General features: G+C 55.6%; 1 protein-coding gene across 13 annotated transcripts in view; it reads right to left on the bottom strand.

The window, feature by feature from the left end:
- Window positions 1-20,721, bottom strand: part of LOC122387433 (myc box-dependent-interacting protein 1-like) — a 36,458-nt gene that overhangs the window by 12,308 nt on the left and 3,429 nt on the right. For 9 of the 13 annotated variants that reach the window (XR_006257588.1, XR_006257587.1, XR_006257592.1 and 6 more), the window contains exons 2-6: window positions 6,935-7,070; window positions 6,123-6,313; window positions 3,539-3,738; window positions 3,117-3,201; window positions 2,000-2,127 (exon numbers count right to left, since the gene is read on the bottom strand). Coding sequence is in view for 6 of the 13 variants with exons in the window: in XM_043377619.1 (XP_043233554.1) it covers window positions 2,000-2,127; window positions 3,117-3,201; window positions 3,539-3,738; window positions 6,123-6,313; window positions 6,935-7,070 (740 nt within the window). In the remaining 7 variants the exon portion in view is untranslated. The remainder of the gene's footprint in view (window positions 1-1,999; window positions 2,128-3,116; window positions 3,202-3,538; window positions 3,739-6,122; window positions 6,314-6,934; window positions 7,071-20,721) is intronic. The other 4 variants (XR_006257593.1, XR_006257591.1, XM_043377623.1 and 1 more) reach the window with 1 other exon arrangement.

Raw genomic sequence — 20,721 nt, 5'->3', positions numbered from 1 at the left:
CTGACGTTTCTAGTTTGAAGTTACTTCTCAACAACAAGACAAGCCAGCTGGTTAGAAAAGACCGCGCATGCAGAAAGAAGTTGCCAATACCCAGCGCCGAAAAGCCACCATATCACCTATCCAGTCACAGATGCATAGGAGTCGCAGCTGCATTCACTACTACCGCATACTGTCATAGACTGCCGCCCGGCGGACCCAGACCCAGCAGAAACGGCCATTGCTGATCATAACCTACTCCGGCAGCATGCGACACGCGACAGCCTTGGATTGAAGCGAGAACCGCAGAGCCGGCTACTGCGATAGCCGATGTTTGAACAACTCAACTGCCCGGGAAGACAATACATATGGTGCATGCGACAGACAATGGCCCTGGATTGATATAATCATTTTATCGCAAGGGGAAGTGTATCGAATCTGCTTGAGATATTCATATCTTAACGATCTGCACGCAACGCATCTGTGCAATAACACCAGATATGAACAACCATGACATAAGCGAATCGGGCTGCTCAAAGAAAACTTTGGTGATAAATACAGCAGATATTCAGCTGCCTTCATTTACGCTTAGACCAGACAGTCACAAGCCAGATATAACAAAATCAGCTCCTGTAGGTAAACACGCGAGTATCCGATTGAAACTGAGCAGTTCCTGCTTCATGACGCAAAACAGTGCAGAATATTACATAAGCACACATTTTTAATGAATACGCATCCAGCGACTTCCACTGCCCGTTAAAATCTTCGTCACTTAGAAAACGTAACAGCATTGAAGGTGAAAATGCATTTAACGATAACATCAAATGAGAAATTACTTGTGAAAATACACCATCGTCAGCAAATACCATATATCATTTAATCACTGGAAATAATTTATGCTAAAATCTATGAAGCACACCGCCCAAGAGGGTTAAAAGAAATGAGATGCTAAATTATTAAAAACCATGCTAGGTGAAAGGTACAAAAAAGCACGAGACATTAGAACAGCGCGTCAGGGTTCATGCGAAACAAGTTCAGATGCAGACAAGATTCAGTCAGCGCTAAAGCATTAACTAACAAACATATCAGTCAACACCAATCACATCGCTGAGAGACAGACGATAGACAAAGAACGAAAGCTAGGCAAGACATGCAAGTGAGTGTTCGCAATCCGAACGTCCAGGAACGACTCATCTTCGAAACGCTCTAGGTAGAAATTAAGAACAGGTCAAGATGCATGCGAGCTGCCACATTTCATAACATTTATGAACACACTGAACTGTGAAAATTTAATTAAAAAAGAAATAAATTTTATCCAAGTATTATTTGAAATGTGTCAGCTCACATTGCATACGCCCTGAGACACAAAACACGCCACCAAAGTGTTGTGCGCGGTAGCCGAGGCACACCAAGTGTTAAACCATCGTCCGGACGGTTGGCCAAAACGCAGACGGACGAAGACGCAGGCCAAGACTGACGGAGACGGAGACGGAGACGGGCCGGACGGACGGACGTTCCCAGACAGCGGCGCCGGCCGGGCGCCGGCACACACCCCAGCGGAGAGAGGACACGAAGGGACGGGAGCGGGGAGGAGAGAGGGCCGGTAGGTAGGGGACGAGAGGACGGCCAGGGAGAGATACAGAGAGGGTTTGGAGAGGAAGGAGCGCGGAGAGCCAGTTCGAGGTGCCAACCGGGTCACTACCACAAAGGGTCGGAACACATATAGACAGTGCAGGGAGGGCAGTGACTAACAGGGTGCCTACTGCCTAACATTCAAGGGTAGTGCACACAAATACACACCACCGCGACGGTGATGGTCCAGCGAACCATTCCAGGTCGTAATGAAAATTAAAACAGCGCGCGGCAAGACCATGCAATTGAGTGAGTGAGCCAGCCAGTGAGAAACAAGAGCCTAACAACTGAATCTGAGCCTGCGGTCTAACGTTAATCAGTGTTTACGCTCGCAGTGGCAAACGCGACGCGCACGCATGAAGTATTCACACAGCGTCGGGCGAACACTTACGTGGGCGAGGCGGGCGTCGGCGCCGTCGGCGATTTGGGCGACTTGGGAACGTTGCGCCGGGTCGTATACTTGCCCGTGTTGGAGTCCTTCTGTAGTGCATCCATCACAGACTCGAGCTCCAACTGTACCTGTGGGTAGGACGCCGTACCGTTCAGCACCAGACAGACAGAGAGACGGCGACTCCGTATCCCCAACAGAAAGCGACGCACCAGGCTTGAAAGCTTTCGGCTTCACGGCCCCAAGCATTGCTGACATCCACAGTAATAGTTATGTGGTTACGAGTTGTATTTCCCAATGCTGCTGATTTTAATCCAAAGAAACGTTTGTTTAGCACGGCAAAGATGATCGCAGAGATGAAGCAAGACAGCTGCAGACAGCAATATGTAAAGATAGCCAAGCCTTACCAGCCCGCACTGCCATCAGTGACACCCCACAGCTGAGCCCATTCACGGCGTACAGATATTAGTCCACCGGGGTACACACAGAGTGCGCCATCCGCCGCGGTGCAGGGGGCGATACAAAGTGCAGAGCACAGTCAGAGTACTGGGGATAGTACCGTCACCGTAGAGTACCACCTCAGACCACCGGTCGGTCACCGCCGGGCCGTTCGATCAGCGCCGCAGACACGCTGTCGACAGCGGGCACAGCGGGAGGGAGACGCCGTCACCGCGAGCTAGGCACCACCGTAGTAGCCCTGTCCGCCGGCAGACAGGGTGGCAGGCCGGCACCAGTCGGCTGGAGGGCAGACAGACAGACAAACGGGAAGGGAGGGGCGGGGTGGGGGGCTATTTCCATGGTATACCCCTGTGGCTCAAGTAGCTGGAGAGACCGGGGGTGGGTTACATCCATGGTATGATCTCTAGGGGTTAAGAAACTGGAGAACACCGGGAGTTATATCCAGGGCTGGCAAGGGTCAGGTGAAATGTTAGGGACTGGAGATGCTATTTTCAGGGTTGGCTGGGGTCACAGAGGGTCGGGGCCAGGGGCACTATATCCAGGGTTGCCGGGGGCCAGGGGCGGGTCAGGGTGATGTAAGTAGACATGGTCCGACAGACAGCAGCGCGCAGTCGGTCGGCGGGCGCGGCACAGCGACAGAGCCGAGGAAGAAATAGCTCACATGCTCCGATACCTTGGCCGCCTCCGTGTGGAAGTTATTCTCTGCCATGAACAGCGTTTGCATGTTCGACACCAAGAATGGTATCCTGAAACAGAGCGGGGAGGGGGGGGGGGCACATCATTAGGACACTTATCCAGACCAGAGGAATGTTGGCGTTATGCGCGGCGGGTGATCTTACCTATTGGTGTGATCTTACAGACTAATGGTACAAAAGGTATCATCCTCGTTCGGATCCACTTCAGATAAAAACACCAAACAACTTTCCAGAGACAAACAAGTAAAACAAACACTTCAGCTCAGAATTTCAAAAAGTGAAGACTATGACTATCTTATATCCTCCATTCCTACCCCCCATATCAACCACCAAACATCCCCTCCCCCCGTTGCCTCTCTCCCCTCCCGTCCCGTCCGTGGCGGCGTACCTCGAGTCGTAGAGCGCCGGCAGCTCGTCGTACAGCTCGTTGTTCATGACCTCGAAGGTGCGCCGCGCCTCCTCCAGCACCTCGTGCTGCTTGGCAATCTTGGTCTGGTCGCGCTTCTTGGTGTTGTTCTGCAGCGCCTCGTAGTTGTGCCGGTGGCTGTCGTAGTCAACCAGCTTCCGGCCGCGCTTCTCGACTTTCCTCTGTAGAGGAGAGACGGGGATAGCTGTCAGACAACTGTCAAACGCTCCTAACCTTCCTCTGTCCAAAGGATAGAGGTTTGTGTGAGATAACAATACGTTCACTCCACGTCTTTGGCTTTTGAGGGGAGAGAGGAATGCGTTTCAGATAGCACTCAGTATATCAAACTTTGGTTCCTGCCAGGGAAAGAGGGACAGAAAGTATGCCGTCCCCGTCCCTGTCCACCTTCTTGTCTCCGGGGAGAAAAGAGGGTCATGTCAGACAAGCTCCCGTGGACATGCCGCTCAGCAACGGAGCTTGAGAGGAGGACGTCGAGATTTAGCCTTCCTCGGTTATGGATATCATCGTTCGAAAGAGAACGGTAGCGTATAAATCACACAACAATAATTCTATTATCATCTGGGAAGTGGGACAGTGACAGGAAAGGAAGCGGAGCGGACAAACGAACAATCTTTTCAGCTTCCCATACTCGTATGATAAGACAAATATAAGAGCGCGAGGGTTCCAAGTAAAACATTAAGGTTTCCTGATGTTTTTGCTCAAGATAAACGCCAGACATGGGATATCAAGTCGATACACTTCATGGACGTTGCACATATCATTCTTGACATTATCGGAAGGAAAAACTGGCGGGGGACGAGGAAAGGGAAAGTGAGCGGCGAAACATTGGAAATATGAGACGACAGAGTTAAATCACGCATGTTACAAAATACAACACAACCTGTTTGTCGATTCGCCTACAATCTACCCATACCCTAACCATCCTTCCTTGCATCCGCCCACATTTCGTTCCATTCATAGCATCTCCGCGTCAGAGCCTTGCGGAGTCATAACCACCAGCGATTTCGAGCCGCGGTGTTACCACGGCATTTATCCATCAACCCCGGTCGAGACGGCGCCGGGCTCGTCACTGCTCCCCAGTCCCGCGAGCGGCTTAGGGCGGCGATTCAGGACGGGAAGAAGGCCGAACGGCGCTGGCAAGGAGGGAAGGACGCCACCGCCGCTCCCTACAGCAGCCGCCAGCTGGCAGTAGGCCCGGAGACAGTTTCAATTTTTCCGGGCCGGTCGGCGCCCGGCTGAGCCGCATTCTGGGCGCTCAAGGAGCCGGGCAGCCGCCGCGCGCGGTAAATGGACTCTGCTGAATGGGAATACCGAGAGAGGTGTGGGGTGGTAAGGGGGAGGGGAATGACGGTCACCGGGATAATCAGCTGGGGGGCGCGTAATGCATTCCAGCCTGGCGAATGCACTGGCACACCGAGCCAACATATTCGGACCAAGTAATCCGGTCTTTCGCAACAGCATGAGTTGACCTCAAATGTGCGGTAAGCCCCCGTTTAACCTGCATACGAGATGTAACTGCGTGTGACAGAAGCTTATGCACTTGCAGGAACTAGGATTGAATTCATTCAAAGAAACATACCCAAGGCCAAGTTGCATATTAAGTCGTCGATATGCTGGAACGAAGAGCCATCCACTAAATTCACTAGCCCAGCTTCTGTATCACAGCTTTCAGCCGAACCCAGGCGAGTAAAGCCGTTTTGTTCTGGTCCACTGATGCATTTCTATTCACTGTCATTGTGGACAAGTAAGGTTGACTGGGGAATGAGAACAATAGCAATGCTTACAGTGAATGGTGAATTACAAGTTGTATGGCAATTCAGGTGATCAAGCCAAAATAAAAGGTAGCATGTGGTCACCAACCAGGCACTGCAGGCTGAATGTTTGCAATGTTAAATCGGCAAGCAAAGGAGCCCACAGTTCAACTGAACTAAAAAAAAAAAAATGGAGCGAATTTGTACGATTGTAGCCCGATAGTTCCTTGCCTATGCACCTCAAACACTTGACCAATTAAACACAAACCGCAACAAACATTACTATCAGGATTACTATGAGAGGCCTGAATAATCAATGAAGAAGGCACTAACACTCAACAGCCCTTCACACTTGGGAATTCACTGCACACACACTTGAACACCGTCACCCATTCTGTGTACACAATACGACTATCACCTCCGACCGTAGCCCGACCACAAACCACACAGCACACACTCAGTTGCCACAACACACGGTTATGCTCAGCCAGCACAACACCGGGGACGGATAGAAGGGCGGGGTGTAGCCGGCAGGAAAACGTCGCACACGGTCACAGCCGCCACCTCAGGGAGGCCAGTCGTCGGTGTGTGAGGCGAAACAGTCGTTGGGTTTTCTTCTACAACCAGGAATCCAACACGATCATGCCAATACACTGCCACGGATCTGATCCAATTGGGTAAAACACATTCAGCCCCCTATCCTCAGGCCCTTATCCTATTCCAATTCCTCCTTCCCAGACTTCCCACATCCCCGCGATACCACCCGAACACGGCGGTCGATGCGAGGTACGTACCCGCACTTCTGGGAACTGTGAGCTGTAGGTGTTGAGCGGCTCGAGCACCTGGTCGGACAGTTTGTGACAGTAGTCGGCCCAGAGCAGCTCGAGCTCACGCGCCTGCCGCTCCAGTCGGTCTCGGTCCGACCACTCTGGCTCGTACATGTCGTATATGGTGTCCATCAGGGATTTGTTGGCCGCCTGCATCGCTGTAAGAAGCGGAGAGGATCGTCAGATGCATGAAGATAAAAAACGCCATGTGACGGAGGGTTAAACTTGAGACGCGCGGAAAACAGCCACCTTCAATGTATCAGTCAGCAGTTCTGCCAGCTTTTCAATACAATCACGGACATCAAATATATACTCAACAGCACAACAACGGACTCGAGACCCTCCGTGCCACCAGTCAGTAATCCTATCAGCTCTGTAGCACAGCAACAGATACGAACTCTACGAACCCACTGTACACCCACGAATATAAAGCTCCCGTTGGTATTGATAAGGTAACTCTACCCACACCAGTGTTCCAAAAGCCGGACCCAGGTGAGACTGCTTACACCATTATCGGATGTGTATCTACAGACAGATGACATCGGTTCCGAAAAGGCAAGGAAGGCCAGGGATGGAGACAGGAACGGACAGAACGGGTTACGCCATGGTGTTGTTGAAGGGTTGAGACATGGAAGCTCTGGCGGGGATGGAGATTCTAAACCCCCTCGAAGCACGGATCCGCACCACAGGTGCCGCCCGCCGTTCAGTGAGCGCTGGGTGCTGAGGTCGGGCGCTGAGCGGGTTGCTGCAACTTCAGCCAGCGCCCTCCCACCACCCACCTTTCGCACAGCGGACGTAGTTGGCCATCTCCTTCTGGAGCCGGTTGGCCTGGCCCTGTTGCCGGCCGAAGTTGTGGACGTAGTCATCGAACACTTCATCTGTGGTCCGGTCAGCCTTACCGAGGTTCTGGAGGATCTGTCGGACAGAGATGTGGTGTCAGTGAGGGGGCAGACGAACCTAAGTTTGTACACAGCAAAATCAGCTACATATATACACGGAAGTACAGCCGACGAAATTACGAATACAGCGACAGGCACCGGCTATATCGTACAAGAGACAAAGGGCGTCACGTAGTCATCATATCAAGAGGTCCCCCTCCCACAGTGAGAAGTGTACACTGGCACGTGCAGATCGTGTGGCGCTCACTGCAGTCAGTGACCTATTCGATACTAATCGGAGCTTCAATCAACGCTGGCCAGCCGAACGGTCATCAGTCTTCCACCCCACCGACAACCGACCACCCAGTCTCTGATACAAGCTAGAGCAGACAGCAGAGTTGGGGCACGTCATCAACCCGAACTACCGAGTGCAAGATTAGATGGCGTCCCAAAGGACAGAGATGCGACCCGATGCCCCGAATCACTGAGCGCAAGGCCCGACCGCGTCCCAGAGGACATGATGTCTCTCTCAGATCATCGCCCGTCCGCGGCTGACAACTCACAGCGGAGTCCTTGCCAACTGACAGCGGATGACTAATAGCTGATAACAGACAAGCGTACCACCCTTCCCCAGCCGCACATACCGATCAAACCACTGTGCGTGTGGTACAGATTGGCACGATCATGAGCTTATGATGGACGCATGATCAGCAAATCACAGCCTGATATAGATTCTCAGACAGTAAATCAAACACGCACCCGCCGTACCCTCTGCCTTGCCAATACATCCATTATCTCAGGCGAACGTGAGCTTGTTTTCAGACAGATCACTGGCTCTATGATTTGACAGCTCCGTCCCAAACGAGGCAATCAACCAGAAACGTTTCCATCAGAGCTGCCAGATTTGTTTCCAGGACGAATGACTCGGCCGCAACCAGTCTGTCAGTTGGCGCTAGCACCGCCATTTATCAGGTCCGGGGGTACAGCAGAAGTTATCGGACTTTGCCCCACCAGCGGTCTTCACAGGATTCTGACAGTCGCAGTGCAGGTCCGGCGAATGCGGCGCGTGCTCGACAGTGGAATTGATGGCGACGTCTGCTCCACTGAGGTAAGGCGGTCACCCGTGGCAGCGACAAACGGCTTCCCATCGCCCACCGGGCAGCAGGCCGGCGTAGCCAACTCTCCGCTGCCAGCTAATGTCGGGAGCCGAATGACAGTCACCGACTAGTCTGCCAGGTAATATAACAGAATGCACTGTTACTAAGGTAATTCATATTACCAGACAGCAGACTCCTGCGGTCTGCATCACCAGTAAATTCACATAAAAGATAAAAATGATTGTGATGATGAGGAGTGGCTTGGAGTACTCGGACTGCTTAGGTATGCTTTCCAAGAAGAAGAGGAAAAAATCAGGTAGGCAAGCTAGCGACAACTGACACCAGGATTACAGCCGATTATGAATGCCAACGTTTAGCCATCTCCAGTACCTACCAGAGCCCAAGATTTACTTCATCCCACCACATCGACTCATAATTAGGTGACAGTTTCATGCCCGAGCGGCAACGGTGACGGTGCCAACTCCTGACTGACGTCCCCACTCCCGGTCCAGCTGGTGACGTCAACCACCAACAGATGGCGACACCAGGAGGCCACCTCACGTGAAACCCATCAGCGGCACCGCTACTCCTCTGTGGCCGAGATGAGACAACGGGGAGGCGCGTCGGTCACCGCTACTCGCCCCCGGCCCGGCGGCGGACAAAACGAAACGGAAACGGAAACGGTCACCCGCGCTGCTTGGTAGACGCGAGCGACAGTCCAGGGCTGCAGAGTGGAAGCTGTCATAAGAAGGCGAAACACTGCGATATCCGTATTCTTTCCTCAGCGGGTCCGTCTAATTTCAACCAGAACGTGTCTTTACGGAAACTATGCAAGCGCCAGCTGTGTCCAAATCATGTCATCAGCGAGTGTCAAATGTGTTGTTGGCATTTGCCTTGTTCCGTTCCTGTAGTGGCTTGTGACCGGTTTATTAGCGAGGAAAAGTCACAAAAACAGCCAGTAAAACAAAACATTCAGCTAAATCGGATTGCCTGTTCCACAAATCCCTCACTGTTGCCAGCCGCTAGGCGAGTGTGCGGTTCTGTGGTAATCCTAGACACCAGCAAACGGGTGATGTGATACCGCCAGTTATGTTCCGCTACTGGATCACAAAAGTGTGCGCACCAGTGCCATTTTTCGTCAGTCAGCCAGTCACAGACCTCTCCTCGCCCTGCCTGTTGGCTGGAGTTCAGTTTCGCTGCGTTCTTCTGCCCCCCAGTGACGTCATTCAGTGCTGACGTCACTGGGGTTAGAGGGAGGGACGGGCAGACGGCCCCAGTCCGGTGGAGCCACCTGTCACGGGCAGGGGGCGGTCGACCTTGCATCGAATGGGTACCGCCCACCTGTGCCCACGGTCCAGCCCACGCACACAGTGAGGCTGACGCAGACAGGCACAAAGACAGACAGACAGAGGGACAGACAGACAGGCAGACAGACTGAAGGACACCCGAATACAAACCACAGGGCGGAGTAACACGACTAAAAAATCCGTGTCAGACAGGAGTGCCTACGAGATCGCACGAAAACGTAACTACGCCACCATAGTTAGAACAAAACTCAAACTCAGCTGGGTCCGTTCAGCATAGGTCATTCCCTCGTTCAGGTCGGACATGATTCGGGCGCCGTGCTGGGAGCCGGACCAGCGCGGTAACTCGGTCCTCCCACGGTTCCAGGTGACATCACATCTGATCTGATAGGCACGCTGGTCTGAAACGAGCCCTGGTCTGGTCGCCCACCCCGCCAGCATGGAGAAGGAAAAGCTTCGAGCAGACGGCTTTAAGGCGAGCCAAGGGTTTCGCCAAGCACAGAGTTTACATGCTTAGCAGGACGCGGCTGTACGCAGCTGGGTAGAATAGAAACTAGAATCGCAAGGACTTAGATCGATAGTACGGTCACCGACTGGTGAGCGCATGCCAGGGTGCCGGCCGTGAGGTCCACTACAGACCGGTTCGGCCGGTCAGCGGCACCACACCGAGGGCTGCACGGTGTATGCGGCGCCACGGACCAAGACCGGCACCCGGGACCGCTGAGCTGAGAGCACACCGGAACGGCACTGCTCGGCTAGGTACCGACGGCTGGCGACCCGGCGGGCCGGTGCGTCAGTAAAGGTCCTTTCATGCTAATTTAGGTGAACTTTGTGTAGCACAGTTCAGTGCTAATCGACTCATTGTAGCCCCTCCGCATTACACAGGCCCTGCCGTTACCGGCAGGCAGCCGGCACTTTCGCAACATGACACCCTTGTTATTTACGTGCATGATAGACCACCGCCGTGCAGACTTCGACCGCTGGGACGACGTAAGGGCACGCGACAGCCTGAGCTCGTCTACGTCGCTGACCAGCGTCACCGCCAAACATACAAACGGTCTGGCGAGGAGAGACCATTCCGTAGTTTCCTGAAAAGGCCGGGCCGCTGCACTGGTTTGACGGGCGGCCGGCTGGGCTGTCCGTCGGCGGCCTACCAGCGACCGGCAGTCGCCGTTTCTGGACAGCTCAGTTGAAACCTGGCTCCATCTCCCAGCGACTCGCCGAATGGAACTATCTCATACCGAGACTTTCTCTCGAGTAGGCCGAGACGCAGCAGCCCACGATAGCCCCGCCCAAATTTGGCGGCTCGCCGGGCGGCGCACGACTTTCCCTAACTGGTCAGCCGCCGGCGGGGCGAGATAGTCATCTCCCGGCTCGGCCCCTCCCCTCTCTCCACCGCTCCCCTCCTCTCTCTTCAGACCCGTCGCCGGTTTCCAGAGCAGTGTGTAAGGCCGTCTGCCCGCCTGTCGGACGCGAATCAAGCGTGGAAAGCTAGTGTCTTAGCGAATCGCGCAAAACTCTGATCAGGCACCAACTCGGCAAATGTCCGCTGCTGTAGAAACCGACAAGGCACAACAGTTTGCAGCAATGCCCACTGCACAGTCCACAGACTTCGCAGCGAACCCAGCATTCCACCCGCAACGAGCAAGGGCTCTGAACCGCATCACGCTCGCTGGCTGCAAACTTTGCAAAGCTGACCGCCTCTGTTTACGAAACAGCCGTAACTGAGTCAAGCACACACGAAGTGGGAGTGAACGACCCGGCGTCATAGAGCCGGAGATCCGACGTAACATGGGCCGTTACAACCAACTCGAGTTAACACTCCTCATCCCCTGCCATGGCCGAACCGGTCTTCCTAACGTTTAGCGCCGTGGGTCGAAGCAAAAAGAATCAGTAAACAGCGGGCGTCGCCGTGTGTCTATAATCGTTGGGCGGAGCCGCGGCCACTCCCGCTGACAGGTCGTACTCACGCGGAGCGTGTCGTGAACGGCAGAGATGAGACGCCTATCACCCCACCCTCTGTTCCGCGAGTCGAGCCCATGGACAGTCAGACGGCCCACCCAGTTTGAGCGATCAGACAGAGGTGGCAGGGGTGGGTGCGACAGGTCACGCGGCTGTTGCTGCCTGACTTCGTGTGCTGGGCGTAGTCTTGGACCAACGCAAGGCAGGAAAAACATGACAGTGGTCGGGTGGGTGGCAGGCGGCACAAGGCGGACAAGGGTGGAAAGAACCGACACGGGTTGGGCACGGGGTCGACACGGGCCGCACGAGATAGGCACTAGACGCACAAGTCCCCATAGCTCAGTGCGGCTCTGAGAAGCAGTAGGTGCTCGCCAGTGCAGAGGGACAGAACAGAGCTCCACTGAGTGCCAGGGGCGATAACGCAGGTGCATTATTGACCACTGGGTCAACCGGACCAGTATGACCGGGTCGGATCGGGACAGATCGAACATCAGCCACACGATGATAGACCATTGACTAATCACGGCTCCTGAACAAACCAACAGGGTGTGTGATTGACTGAGATGAGCGGAGGTGTCGGACGGTCCCAGGATGACCTCATGCACAGGTCGCCACTGGGCTGGTTTGGCGGCGCAGCCTCCAAGAATGCAGCAACGAGTGTGGATGAGCCGGCATTACGAGAGCTATCAAGCCATTCAAGCACGAATGGAATGTGTTCTGTAAGTTACGAAGAATATGGCCCGAATGATGCAGCAACCAACAAACGTCGACTAAAACGCCGATTGTCCAATATTGGTTGAAGCTCGACACAAGCAGAGTTGGCTGCTCAGATTTCATGGTAGCTTCGTATTCACAAATAATAAAAATACATTGACCAGGGAGATGGTAAACGGGACTTTGTTGCGCACTTTTCCTTCAATGCCATTATAATAGCAGTCACTGGACAGCTGGCGGAAAACAGAATAGAAAAAGGCATTCGATGTTTGCAGGTCGCCAAACATCAGCAGCATGCTGCAGAGCATGCCACTGGTATTTACATAAACCGATACCCCGGGCCCGGGATCAGACAGGCCCGCCGCGCCACCGCCGACCGGTCAGCAGCCCGGTATGCCGTCCCACAGAGGTGACGCAGTCGCAGCGCGACCGTCCGACCCGGCTGCAGACCAGAGGACGGCCCGCGGCCGTCTGGCACGCGCCTCTACCGGCCTTGGAGCGGCGGAAAACAGGCTAAAAACAGCGGCCCAGCGGGCAGCCGGCACCAGCCACCGGCCGGCCTGACACCAGATATCACAGTGGCAGTCACAGCTCGTCACAGCCCGGTTATGGCAACGACACAGAGCTGGTATGGGCATCAGAGCGGGGCGACACGGGCGCAGGACAGACAGAAAATAGGCAGGCCTAGTGTCTCTGCCTCTGAAACGGTCCCATAGTCCAGGCGTCTCAAACGGTCTCAGTGTCTGAACGGCCCAAGAGTCTTCTAGTCATTCTCCGTTACACGGTTCCATCGGCACAGACTATGAATAGCTACCACCTGCCTTGAGCTACTCATGGCCGAATTGTGTGCAGCTGCTTTGGATGAACAGCCATTGCTACTCCATTGTGCAGAAAACAACAGACTGAATGGAGCTGGAGTCAGCTGATGCACAACCAGACAGCTAGAGACAGGTGATGCATTTATGCATCACAGCGGTGTCGTTAACGTGCGCTTCTACACACCGTCATGACAGGCTAGTCAATCATCACTGGTTTGAATTCTGATCCACGCCAGATCCACGCCCCACCCTACATTAGTTACACACTAATCAACGTCTTGCGCCCCTCCCCACATACTCTAACACACCAATCCGTCGAGACCATTGAACGGCCGGCCGCCTCTGCTGACACGGCGCCGGCGGCGTCAGCCGGCGGCAGGGCGTCGCGCCGCCGTGTCAACCTCACAATATTTTTAAATCTTGGCCGAGGCGGCGGCTGTGGCGGCCGCCGCCGGGTTGGCCGCCACAGCCCGGCCAAGACCGCGAGGGGAACTGGGAGGGAGAGGAAGGGGGCGAGCCGACACTTTACTGGACTTCACAACACATATCAAGTTGAGCATCAACGAGTCTGTTCAGCCGTTGTTGAAATCCGTACTCATTCTGCACCAGATGTTACCCAAAGGATGGTCAAACGTCACTCATAAATCTATTACACACGCACACTTGCCACACGTAGCCCGGTTCCATCTAACGTCATTTCCAAGAGATCCAATTCGTTTTACAAGTTCCGACCGCTGTTTCACAACCCATTTCACGGTAAACCGAACGTTGAGCCGTTCTACGTATGTTACCGAGAAGCCGCCCCTTTGGCGCAGTTCACTACACCTTTCTCCAAACACACCCGGGCCCAGACCGCTCGACCGAGCGTAAGCGCCGGCTTCCTGTCTCCCCACTGACCCGGCATCAAACTGAAACTGGGCCCGGCTTCCGGCCAGCACCGGAGGGGGGGGGGGGAGCGTAGGACCTCGTCAAGGAGTCGTGATGGTTGAACTAGGGTCAGGTGACGGCGACAGGGCCAACGGGCGTCGGCAGAGATAAAAAGAAACAACGCTGAAAAACCATGGGCTGGCCATGCTGAGGAACAGACACGGGTGGCAAAGCGAACGAGTGCTGATATAATGTTGATATGCTGCGAAGTAATCTACAAGGAAATAGGAGCACTCGTGAGCTACCATGAGGCATATTTCTGGAAGGTAGGAAATCTATCCCCGAGATCGAGGCATGATCATTTGATCATTTCCTCCAGAGCTGGCCATTAACTGTGCGCCCACAGGTAGCCCCAGAAACTGGCCGTCACAAAAGGCAGCCGCGCTCTCGGATTATCTATGACTCGCCTACTACCAGGGCGTGACTCCATTGGGTCACACCCAGGGCGGGCCACAAGGTCAGGACGGGAGGGGAGGGGTCGCTGAAGAGAGGAGAGGGGAGGGGAGGGGAGGAAGGACAGCACACACCTGGGTCTGACAGATTACATGTGGTGACATGACAGGCAACATCCCAGCCGCCTGAGCTATTTTCGAACAGCTTTCGACAGGTAAACTGGCACAGCGATCCCTGGGGACCGTAGCGAACACGCTGAACAGCTGTGGTGCCTCGGTGGCATTTGGCAATGACACCCGGCTGTGGCGTCTTAATGCCGTCTTCCTGTGACACTCAGTAGTGGTGTCAGTGTCATCCCACTATGGCCGCGGCGCCACCCGTTCCAGTTCCGTGACAGGCCGAGCGTTTGTAACTCACACAATGGTGCCGATAGAGATTTTTCTCCCGGTTCGGGACCGGACCGGCGCCAGGTCTTCGGGCCACGATGGAATCGTCACCAACAATGGAGCTTACCTGTCCGCGTTGGACCACCGCCGACACGGGATTTAAATGCCGCTCAAAGAATAAAAATATCCCTAAAAAGTCATCAGCCCATACACAATGCGGACCCCGGAAGACAGTGAGTGATAGTATCAAGAAACACTCGTTTGAACTAACACACCACATTTGGCAACGTTGAGCTATAAACATAAACAGTGATGGCGTCATTGAAGACACCTGGCCGTCGCCATTCTCCGCCGCGACATTGCCAGTACACAAACAGTTCCTCCCCTCTCCATATTCATGTGACCCTGCGCCAGGTGTGAGCAGGGTCTCACCGTCCGCGGCGGGGTGGGTCACGGGTGATAGTGAAGACAGGACCGGTGTCCTTGGTTGGCGTAGGTACACCTGGGTAGGGCGGCACACCAGTCGGCCTTGCCACCTCCCACACACGGCCAGAGAGGCGCCCTCAGCGGTTCTATCCGCCGCGCCGGAACGGTTTGTGATAAAGCTGTCCCACTGCTGCTCCTTGGCGAGGGGCATCTCCTGGTCTAAGACTGTCAGCTTCCACCACCTTAATTTCCGTCAGAAGCCACCGCCAGTAGACAATTGGTGACGATGCTAAACGCTGCACAGCTGCGATCCTTCCACCAATTCCAGCCAGCTGCAGACTGAACACTCGTACACAAGTGTCATAGTCCTACTGGGAGCAGCGATTGATGGTCCGTTTCCGCCACCCACAGTAGCAGCGGCGTCTCACGCACCAACGCTCTCCAGCTGGCTATTCATTTCCATCAGTACCCAGAAACAAACCTCTCACTTCTCAGAGGGGAGGAGCAGGCAAGCACGGCAGCGCACTCGACCGCCTCCATGCCGCTCACGCGCGAGACCAAACAATGGCACCGCTCTCAGCTCTCCCCGAACGCCGGAGGGCCAGCAACGCTCTCTCTGCTGCCGTGCAATTTATCAGCTCTGTGGCGGCCATGAGAACGCATAGCTGGAGCTGCTTTCTGCTTCAGCGCTAAGCAGCGTCGGGGAGTTTTTGCTCTCTGCGTAGGGCAGGAGGCTCCCCTCCTGCAGCCGTGCTCTCTATGCCGGATAACGCAGCAGCAGCTCTATTTGCTCCCCCGCTGCGGCCGTGGTCTCTTCTCCAGAGCCGGCAGTGTTCTCCCTGGTGCAGCGATATCATCTACTCCTCTCTCCACACCATCGCGCGGGGTCCGACGCTCGCGCGCACGTGCACCGATGCGTGGCCAATGGACCGCGGTGCGGTGCGCAGCCACGACCGACCGGTCCGTCACGCCGGCAGCAGATGTAAATCATTGGCCGGCCGACGGCCGATCGGTGCAGGCAGCGGCGGAGCCACCAACGGGTCACTGACCGGCGGCTATAACAGCACAACACCCCTCCGCGGCCACCGAGAACGATCAGCATGCGGGGCACGGGGTGGTTGTGAGACGGGCCGAGGGTCAGCATGGGAACAATGGGGAGTTGTGGGCGGAGTGGATAGTATAAGCGTATACAAATGTAGAAAGGAAGAAAATAAATGACATTGAAAGTTTTAGCTAAAAGGAAAACACAGCAAAGACCTTGTCCTGGTGTTTCGGTAGTGTCAAATGTTTATGTTACGCCCATTGCATGCAGTGCAGCTGTGACACGCTACAGTGCATTTGTAGCTGCGCAACCAGTTTGTTTATAGGAACCTGAAGACCTCACAAGTGTTGAAATAACAAGCTACAGCTGGTAGCCCTTTTCCTGAGTCCCACTACAGGAATATCACTAATGCCGTCAAATCTCCCCAGCCACCCAGAAACGTGCCGGCCTGAGGGAGACAGCCTGTTGCCCCACATCGCCGCCATTCCTCCCCAGCTCTATCGCCCGCCGCCATTCCTCCCCAGCTCTATCGCCCGTCCTAAGCTCGGCCATCGGTCCCCAGACGCAGATAGGCGCCGCTGCCGCCCGCCGCGGCCACCTTCCATCACCAGGGAAAGCCGTGCCGCCGCCGCCCCCGCTCCGTGGAGGCAGGAAACACCCGATCACCGCCACCGCCGCCCAGGGCGGTATCAATTACCGCTGGGCGGGGGCGGGGGCGGGGGCGGCGCGGGTCGCCTGCCGCCGCCCGCCGACCGCCCAGCCGCTGCGGTGGTGGTCGGCGCAATCATGGCTGCCTCGGCAAACCTGTACCGCCCCCGCAAGTGACACTAGTTTTAGATGCCGATCCCCTGATCCAGTCTCAGTGCCAGGCTGGCAGTTACTAGCCGCGATGATCGACTGAACCTGCAGGAGCTCGCCGTATCACGCGGAATGCCCAGGCTCTCACGAGGTCAATGATTTACGAGGATCACAGCGTCGAGGTACTGAATCGTCTGACCTGCATGACCTGGTGAACATAAAATTAATTACAATCCAAACCGCATCAAGCCAAAAATAGATCAGTGAAACCACCATGGCTAAATCAGCTCGCCACTGCTCCACTGCTGGTGCTCGCAGTAAGATGCACTGAACGACCAGCTGTCCACGTCAAATCAAGACAGTTGCCACTTTGCATCCACCCAGCGCCAAGAAATGCAGACAATGCAGGCTCTCAGACAGGTCGGCCTATTTTTGTACGACACACATGTAGCTCGTGGATCCAGGTTGACGTGTCCGGTGTCCCCTCTCCAAAATCCCTCTTATCAGACGCAAATCCTCTAGCCCTGCAGTCTAACGTCCTTCCAGGTCCACTGCCTACCGTCTACCCTTGTTTAAAAAGAGCAAAGGTCACTTCATCGACAGAGCGGACAACCACACTACGGCACGGAAACATCATCGAAAACCAGCGGCACACTACAATATGCTGTCGGTGCGCTCTGGTGTGGGCACAGGGACCGTCAACCACGGGAGTGATGCGTCAGTCGGCGGGATAAGTGGGACATTGTGACGTTTGTCCTGTGACATTTGACAGCGGAGAGTAAATCGCCAGCCGATGCAACTCGTGTCACCAGGGCTGTCGCTATCCCATCTTATACCAGTTATATGCACGTTGGTGCAGACGCCAGCTAGTCAATGGGAGAGACGAGATCAGCGACAGCGACGGAAGCGTCTTTGGGGCTTTTTGAAGAGCTGACGTCCTTCTAACCCTCCAGATGCGTTACACCAAATCATGATCAAAATGTAGCAGAGTCTCTTCCTTCCGCCCCTGTTTTCCTTTTATCACATCCGCAACCAGCAGCCATATATCCACCTCCTCCTTCAGCCCATTTCTGCGCACCCCGTGCCTCACGCACACCGGCAGGCGGGCAGGGGGAGCTGCGGCTTTGGTTCCTGACCTAACCCAACCACCGCACTCTGACATCTGACACCCTACGTGCGACACGGGACGTGCCGCGCACGACCCCCGCCGTGCTGCTACCTGACAGACTCGATTCTGGGACCCACGCGTGGGACATGTTTGGGTCGAGCGTGAGAGGGAACAACTGAATGCATTGGCACATCGAAGGGTAGTGCAGGCTGCATAGTTTAGCAGTAGCATATAGAGCCTCTATTGACAGAACTCCGTCCATCTTAGTACAGAAAACGACGTTATTTATGCACATGAATCATCACCGTTCAATTTCTCTGAGGGATCATGATTCATGAGTCAATACGTGAATCACAATTCATGAGCCTCCCATCCGTCAAAGGGTGTCCAGTTTATGCCAATTGAGCCCTTATCAGGTTCCCGGGACGACGACCCATGCCCCCAGCAGGCCATCTCCCACCCGATGCAGTTCGGAGCAGCTTTGCTCTGCGACACCGGACGTACAGTCTGTCTTAAAAGTACCGCGCAAAGTAACGGTGGATCCATCAAGCCTGACCGAGGAAGAACCTCCTAAATTTGAGTCACCGCAGCAACTGACATCCTCGTCCATTCCCCTGGTCAATTGGTTGGGTGACTTTCAAATTATAGCAGGCCCTTCCACGGTCAGGCTTGATGGATACATCGTCACTTTGCGCCGTACTTTTAAGACAGACTGTACAACACGTCCCGCGCCACGGCCCACATGGCGCAGACGGAGCCCAGCGGTCTAACCAACCACTGAGGGACACCCAGTCAGCGGTCATACAATGGCGGCGCATCACACGCACCTCTAGAGCGCGACCGACACGCAGTGCGGCGCGGCAGGGTGCGTCAGAGCGCGGACACGTCCATCAGTGGGGCGGTCATCCCGCGTACAGTTGCGCCGCTCTGCGGGCCCCGCTGCGGCCCATCGGCGCTCAGTGAGCCGCGGCAGCACTCACTCGCACCGCCGCCCCCCGACGGCCGAGTTCAGAGCCAGACACCGCCGCCTGGTCCAGTCGGGGGAAGGAGAAAAGGTGGCCGGTGGTGGGTCAGAGCGGCCCGGCGGCGGCAGCGATGACGGCGCGGGGACGTGACGGCATCCATCCAGCGCCGGCTGCCCTGCATAGCGGGGCTTCTCGGGCGCTCTCTCTTCGCCTCTCTATGAGGATTCGACTGGGTCAAAATGCAACCGGCCCAGCTTCCGGCGATCGTCATAGTTACGCCGCTACACAGATATTGGCATTCGGGGCGATGAGAGCAGGTTGGCAGATAGTTATTACCGCTGCATATCATGGAACCCCTCTCTTTCTCTCTCGCTCTCTCCATGCAGCAGTCAGCTCAGGGGCGAACGCGCCGGCCTGTCGTGCGCGCTGACCGCTCGGCCAGTCATTCAGCCCACCTCCTCACGGCACCGCGCTGCCGCGTGGGCAGGGCGGCAGCGGCCCGCGCGGCAGCCCGTACATGGAGCCGACCGGAGCCAAACACCAGCCCGTCGGACCGGTTCCGCGGCCCGCGCGCCGCCTCGTGCGGGGCCCGCCCGACCGGACACTGGCGCCCGGACCGTCCGCTGCTCAGGCAGAGTAGCCGTCAACTGCCGGAGTATGAAGTCAAGCCTGGGCATCAACCGGCGAGGTGACTAGTCAGGTGGTTGAGCTGCGAATACGGGAAGTAACTATCTTCCCCCGCCGGTGGCATTCGACACGATGGATGAGTCGCGACACCCGCCGGACAGCCGACAACGGCGACACCGGTCCGACCGGCCGGTGGGCAGTCCCCAGTAAACAGGGCAGTCACCTCTGCCAGTCGGACAGCCGGATCGAGCCGGCTGGTGTGATGGCAGACCCAGTGGCGCTTCGGCCACTAACCGCCAGCACAGACCACAGTCAACGGATCGGCACAGTGTGGCCAGAATAGTCATTCTCATGAGGGTTGTAGAAAAACATAAGACGTAAAAAGTTTCAGTTATAAAAGCGGAAGCCAGGGAAGTGCGGCTTCCAGCCATTCAATGAAAATGCTCAGCGTTCACCATTGCTATAAAAACGGCACCTAGCCTGCACTCATTGACTGGATCAACAGAAGCGTGCCAGACAATTCACAAGCCAAAAAAAATCCCATGTCAGATTTTCGCGTAATTTCCGCAGAATAAACCATACGCAAACCAGACTGTGCCACTGCCCACATTCAGGAGTCATGATAAGAGTCAGGACAGGAGCTAGGGTCGGGCCAGGAGTCAGGACGGGCCAGGAGTAGGCCGGGTCAGCTGGAATCCAGACGAGCAGGAGTCGGTTCCAGGTCAGGAGCCAGGACGGGACAGGAGACACGATTGGCAAAGAGCAGCGATCTGAACACACTGGTCTGGAAATTGGCCAGGGCAGAACCAGAACAGAGCTAGGAATCAAACTGTGGCCGGTACAGAGACAGGACGACACGCCAGCCTCCGGCCAACGCCCACCTGACTGGGGGCCGCCGTCTGAATTGGCAGCGCCGACGCCCGATCGATGGCAGTCCTGGCGGCGCCTCGAACTGCCACCAGCCCTGTCGTAACGAGAGCTGATCGATGGAGACCAGACGGCGACAGGGAGAGCTTCGCCGGCTGCCGGAATAACCCTCCCCGATGGATGGGAAACTGAGCCGGGGAACGCCACTGAGTAATCGCTCGATAAGTCCGCTGGCACAAGTGTGCTACGCGATC

Source organism: Amphibalanus amphitrite, unplaced genomic scaffold, assembly GCF_019059575.1.
Source record: "Amphibalanus amphitrite isolate SeventyFive unplaced genomic scaffold, NRLGWU_Aamphi_draft 000286F_arrow, whole genome shotgun sequence".
NCBI lineage: Eukaryota > Metazoa > Arthropoda > Thecostraca > Balanomorpha > Balanidae > Amphibalanus > Amphibalanus amphitrite.
This window is presented reverse-complemented; position numbering and strand designations above follow the sequence as displayed.